The 6,372-nt window shown below is 36.5% G+C and overlaps 2 protein-coding genes across 2 annotated transcripts; both read left to right on the forward strand.

Annotated features, from left to right (window-relative positions):
- The first annotated feature begins 2,050 nt into the window (after positions 1–2,050).
- LOC130507503 (guanine nucleotide-binding protein subunit gamma 2-like) lies at positions 2,051–3,189 on the forward strand. The gene is made up of 4 exons (XM_057002210.1): positions 2,051–2,226; positions 2,668–2,720; positions 2,812–2,856; positions 2,952–3,189. The coding sequence occupies exons 1-4, from the start codon at positions 2,104–2,106 to the stop codon at positions 3,034–3,036; spliced, it is 306 nt and encodes a 101-aa protein (XP_056858190.1). The 5' UTR covers positions 2,051–2,103; the 3' UTR covers positions 3,037–3,189.
- A 1,316-nt stretch (positions 3,190–4,505) lies between these two features.
- Positions 4,506–6,372, forward strand: LOC130507502 (plastidial pyruvate kinase 1, chloroplastic-like; the record flags this gene model as incomplete). The annotated part of the gene is given in 4 exon segments (XM_057002209.1): positions 4,506–5,340; positions 5,433–5,626; positions 5,916–6,037; positions 6,124–6,372. Coding segments are annotated over 4 exon segments (1,205 nt in total), but the record flags the coding sequence as incomplete, so codon positions are not given.

A 6,372-nucleotide genomic window follows, 5' to 3' on the forward strand; every position in this document is an offset into this window, starting at 1 on the left:
TACATACATAAAAATATATTATTTAAAATGATTAAACCTAAAAATTGCTAAAGGTAATCCATGTATATTTTGAATCCTTTAAATTTAGACCTACAAATTAATTTCTAAATATATGTGAAAGTTTGAAACAATATAATTACGACATGTAAATTATAAAACTAAAAAACTATTGTATTTAAAAAAAATTATATAAACATTTAAATAGATAATTAACATCGATATATACCACTAATTATATAAAACAAATATCTATAATTATATATATAAACGAAATAAAAATATCTGTGTGGTTGCGCGGATCATAGTCTAGTAAATGTTTATAACGCATAAAAAATAATCATATATAGAGATGTTATATAGAGCTAAGATATTTAGGGTTGGTGCAGCCTATCTAAAAATTGAAAAAAAAAATTGACTAAAAAAATTGAAAATTTTAACCCTGAGGTATTTGCTTCTGAAGTATTTTGAGACAGTTTAGAGTTGGATTAAAAAAAAGTAAAAGGTTTAGACAAGGTTGAATCCTATTTGATAAAATGTGTTATATTTCTTTTGGGATGAAAAATACGATCTCTTATGCACGTTTTTGTTTTCATTTTCTCAATTATTTAGCCGAAATCGTCTTCTTACATTAAAAGATGAAACCAATTTTTTTTGTTTTATCTTCTTTTCTGATCTCTTTACGGATCAGACTCAGTCTCAGAAGTTCCTTAGAGCAACTCCATCGGTAAATCTCTCCAATCTCGATTCCCTAGGTAGTTTTATATTATTTTAATTTTTTTTTTTCGTTTGACTTTTCTTTTTTCTGAAAAAAATAAAAATAAAATAATACCCGAACCTATCGCGGGCTGACATCTGTCGTAGGGCCCGCGGAACAGTTAAGGATCGAGTTCATCCCACTTAACTCCCAAGGCTCAGATTCACTAGCAAATACATATTGTATTTTTTTTTTTCAATGGAGATGCTCTTATAATCTCCATTCCTTTTGCTTGACATTTGTTTATAAAACTCTCATCGAAAACTGTCTCCGAGGATTTTAAATCTTTAGAGTAAAATCTTTAAAGGGTGGGCTAAATGTTGAAGGTTGCAGCCCTTATTGGGTCACTCCAGAGGCAACGCTAAATTGAAAGAGAAAGAAGACGTGGGGGTAATCACGTGGCAGTCAGAGTTTGGGTTGGGTCCATCTATTTGGGTAAAAGACTGATTCAAGGTTTGTCATATGTATTGCATAAAAACTAAAGAAACAGCGTACATGGTCAAACTTTGACCAGAACTAGTCACACATACCCTACAGTTCACTTCTTCACCTACGCGCTTTTGGTACACGCGCGGTCAAACCAAAGCAGCCCATTGCTAAATGTAAGGAAATTGTATAAATCTAAAACAAGTAACAAGAAGAAAAACAGAGTTGAAGAAAAATAATTTAGGCAATAATAAAATCAATCGAATGTTAAAGATTTTACTCAATACGCAAAAAGTCCAAACAATTTTTTTTGTTTGTCACGAAAAAGTCCAAACAAATAGAAGTTTGAATTGGTGAAAAATTACCATAAAGAGTGGAAAAGTTATCAATGGGCCACAAACAGGGTCCATAAAGCACTGAATCAGCGCGTGAATATATGATATGAAATCTAACTTTTTCTGAGGAGAGAAGAAGATAATCATATAAAATAGTAGTAACAGTATTTTACAAAAAAAAATACTATTAATTTTTTTCTTCTTTCCGTCGCCTTTCCTCTTTTTCAAAAATCTGATAACTTTATATTGTTAGCGTTTGGAGTTTGGAACCTTTCGATCATCGGAAAAGCTCTTTTCGAAGTCGCCCAACTACTAGTAGTTGCAAATTTTTTATTTTTTTATAACCTTTTTTTGTCTCTTGAATTCCATCTAATCTGTGTAGTAGTATCTCTTTGTGGAATTCTCGAGATCTGATTGTTTCTCAAGCTTTTTGTAATTTGGGTCCAACCAGAAGTAGTAACAATGGTGGGTTCATGGTAAAATATTGACGCAGCCAATTTTGGAAAAAAAGAGTTGTCTTTCTTCTCTGTGACTCTGTCCTTTTGGTTTTTGGGGGTTGAATTCGAGACAGTTGGTGGCTCCAATCTGATGATGGAAGTGGGTAGCTCGAATTCGTCGGGTCAGCTTTCCGGGCGGGTCGTTGATACAAGAGGCAAACACAGGATCCATGCCCAACTCAATATGCTCCAACAAGAAGCTCGCTTCTTAGAGGTATATCATGTATACTCACATCTCCTCTCTTAAATTAAAAAAAAAAATAGCCTTTTTGCCTGATTATCTGATATTTATCGTGTTGGATCAATCTTTTCGTGCTCTTTCCAGTGGTAGTTTAATTGAAAGTTTGAAACTTCTTTAGTTTTTTTTTTTTTGGAAAGCAATATGAATAGTGTTGATCTGATTAAGGGTTGGGATTCTAGGAGTGCCTTCTTCACTCTTTGTGCTTTAGAAATGAGCGATCTCACTGTAGTAAATGTAGTTCAGAGCAGTCTCCGAGTCCGAGAGAGCATCAGCTTGTAGGCTTGGTAATATCTTGATCATCTCGTGTCCTTGTAGCTGTTTGGATTCATTGTGAATTCGTATACTTGTCTGTGACTCTCTCTCTTAAAATGTTTACAAGGTGTATAATACTTGTTCCATATTTATTATATTCAGGAAGAGCTAGATCTCCTTGAAAAGATGGATAATGCCTCAGCTTCTTGCAAAGAGTAAGAACGAACTTCTGCATTGTCCAATATCCGGTTAAAGAACAATCTGGTTCCATAACTTTTGACTCATTTTTGTCGAATGGATGTGCAGGTTCTTGGACAGTGTTGACAGCAAACCTGATCCTCTTCTTCCCCAGTAATTTTTGCCTCTCTCCTTCATTTTGTCTCATTTCTGTAGACTACGAGATGATTTGTTCTGATTTGAAAGGGTCTTTCTTGTTCTACTTGCAGAACAACAGGGCCAGTGAATACAACATGGGATCAATGGTTCGAACGCCCTAAAGAAGTAAAAAGATGTGGCTGCTTCATTCTTTAATCTTCATTTCCTCCTACTCCTTCCTACGTTCTATTTTTTTTTTCTACAAGAGTTTGCGTTTTTTGTTTTTACATTCCCCGGCAGTTAAATTGATGTAATTGGCAAAATGAGAAATATTCACTTGTGCAGATAAAATCTATTGATATCGATCAATGCGTGTCTTGAATTTACAAAAAAAAAAACGAACCACAGTGACAAAGTCCGAAACAAAGCAAGATTGTTATCATTTCTAAGAGTACTCTCTCTGATACGGTTCTAAGTGTTCCCTTGTTTAACTTGTTGCTTTACCTGTAACTTTCTGAGCTATTCAACCCAACAACTTGTTTGAATATGCCAATTATGGTTCTTGATGCAAAAAGATAATTCAACAACTTGTTTGAATATATGCCAATTATGGTTCTTGATGCAAAAAGGTAAACGAAAACAACATTGTAGTATTCAAGATTACAATCTTTCGTGAAAAGCGGAGAAAAACGACTTCAGCATATTAGCTTTTGCCAGAACTACAAAATCATAGGCCTTAACATTTTGCCTTCTCTAGTTAAAAAGAATCAAAACTTTTCACTATCATCTCAGAGTTTTTTTCAGGCTTTGCCTTGTATCTCCTAATCTCCATCTTCTTGCTCGACCTAGTGTTTTTAAAACCGAACGACACAGGTATTGGACCAGGTTCAACCATAAATTGGTCATGTAGCCGAATTGGGTTTAATAACTGGTTTGATCATAAACCAATCAAATAGTCGGATATCAAAATTATTGAACTTAATAAAACTATTAAAATGATCAAAATCTAAAACCAACCATATAAACAAAAGTTAATTTATCTTTATAATATCTTATATTTGATATTTATATTTTAGTTATATATATTATATTTACTAACTTTGCTTTTAAATTTCTATATCTAAAAAGTATTGAATCAGATTATTGAATTATGTTTGATCTAAACGAACCATATTGAACCACAATTCAAATAAATATCTGGTTCAGCTTTCGGTCTGGATTTAAAACTCATTTATAAGACACAAAAATGGTAAAACATTCTTTTCTTGAAACCCAAAACTATAAATTTTTGATGTTTATAACATCAAATAAGAAATTTTGTTTTGTTTTTGTTTTTGTTTCCTTAGAACAGCTCCAATGGAGCATCTTCCCATTTTCTTAACACTAAAATCTAAGTAGAAAGTAATAAAAAATTCGTTGGATCCCACGATTTTTCAAAAATTTGCCTCTTCAATCCCTTCGTTAAAAATCAACTTGCTGAGAGGTTTGTCACTGTTCGCGGATCCCGCTGTTAGGTGGCAGTCCGCCATTGGATATCTTATTTTTTTCTTTTTTTTAGTAGAAAAAGAAAAATAATAATAAAAAGTTATAAAAAAATTTTTTTAAGGATTCCTAAATGAGTCTCAGCATTGAAGCTGCTCTTACACCTTTGATTCTGAACTTTTCATCTGTAATTATATGGGATCTCTTCGAAAAGAAACAAAAAGCGAAGAAGAACACAAGAAAAAACACTCAACATTAGTATATTCCGATTTTAACCCTGACTAACTCCGCTTATATCAAACTCAACACTCTTCTTCACTTCGATATATCCGCCTGCCTCCTTCTTCTCCAACAACAGTCTCCCTCGATTTCTCCAATCTCACGGAGCTCTCTCTGCAATGTCGCACTCCATCCAACTCTCAACTCCTTCACGCACTCTCCACCTCCCTCACTCCCCTCTCCACCGCCCCCTCTCTTCCTTCTCCTTCCGCCAATTCCCTCTTCCCTCCACCCTCAAGTACACCTCACTCCGAGCTTCCTCCTCTCCCGACTCCTCCTCCACCTCCACCTCCTCCCTTCTCCACTCTCCCAACGGCTCTCCCGCAGAGGAGAAACCCTCCTCCTCCTCTGCCATCGACGTCGACACAGTCACCGAATCCGAGCTCAAGGAGAACGGGTTCAGAAGCACGAGGAGAACCAAGCTGATCTGCACCATCGGACCCGCCACGTGCGGGTTCGACCAGCTCTCGGCTCTCGCCGAGGGAGGCATGAACGTCGCCAGGCTCAACATGTGCCACGGCACTCGCGACTGGCACCGTGACGTCATCCGCAGCGTCAGGAGGCTCAACGAGGAGAAAGGGTTCGCCGTCGCGATCATGATGGACACCGAAGGCAGCGAGATTCACATGGGAGATCTCGGCGGCGATGATGCCTCGGCTAAGGCGGAGGATGGTGAGGTTTGGACGTTTACCGTTAGAGCTTTTGATGCTTCTCGTCCTCAACGTACCATTAGTGTCAGTTATGATGGTTTCGCTGAAGGTATGTTGTTTTTTTGTTTTTTTTTTTTTTTGTTGTGTAATGAAGCATCAAGTGGATATGAATTATTGTTTTTTTTTTGGTGTGATGTGTAGATGTGAGAGTTGGTGATGAGCTTCTTGTTGATGGTGGGATGGTTAGATTTGATGTGATTGAGAAGATTGGTCCTGATGTCAAGTGTCTGTGTACTGACCCTGGTTTGTTGCTTCCTCGAGCTAACTTGACTTTCTGGAGAGATGGGAGTCTTGTACGTGAGCGTAACGCTATGCTCCCTACCATTTCCTCCAAGGTCTCAACTTTATCTATCTTCCCCTTTTGAGTTTTTTTTTATTCACCTTATTTGGTAAAATTATTAGGACCTAGATGTATCTTTTTTTTTTGTTTTGTCCTGTTTATTACTTTAAGAAAGAAAACATATGCACAAGCTATTCTATGCTATACATGCATGTTAGGAAACTACAAAGAAATAGTTTTGTCCTCTTTATCATTATCATTCTAATATTGCTTTTACCTATATGTGATGTTATTTTGTACAATAGTTTATTGATGTTATGATTCTTGTATTAAATATTTTTCAGGACTGGTTAGATATTGACTTTGGGATTGCTGAAGGTGTAGACTTCATTGCTGTATCCTTTGTCAAGTCTGCTGAAGTAATTAATCATCTTAAAAGTTATCTTGCTGCTCATTCCGGTGGAGAGTAAGTACATTACATATGCTCATTCATTATTACCAACGCATCATCTTACTACATTTAATAGTTGGGCACTATTTTGATATATACAGGGACATAGGAGTGATTGCAAAGATCGAGAGTATCGATTCCCTGACAAACTTGGAAGAGATTATTCTGGCATCAGACGGAGCCATGGTCGCAAGAGGTGACCTGGGAGCTCAGATACCTCTCGAGCAAGTTCCAGCAGCTCAACAGAGAATCGTCAAAGTCTGCAGAGAGCTTAACAAACCCGTCATCGTCGCCTCGCAGCTACTCGAGTCAATGATCGAGTACCCAACTCCAACCAGAGCAGAAGTAGC

Source organism: Raphanus sativus, unplaced genomic scaffold, assembly GCF_000801105.2.
Source record: "Raphanus sativus cultivar WK10039 unplaced genomic scaffold, ASM80110v3 Scaffold4652, whole genome shotgun sequence".
Classification (NCBI taxonomy): domain Eukaryota; kingdom Viridiplantae; phylum Streptophyta; class Magnoliopsida; order Brassicales; family Brassicaceae; genus Raphanus; species Raphanus sativus.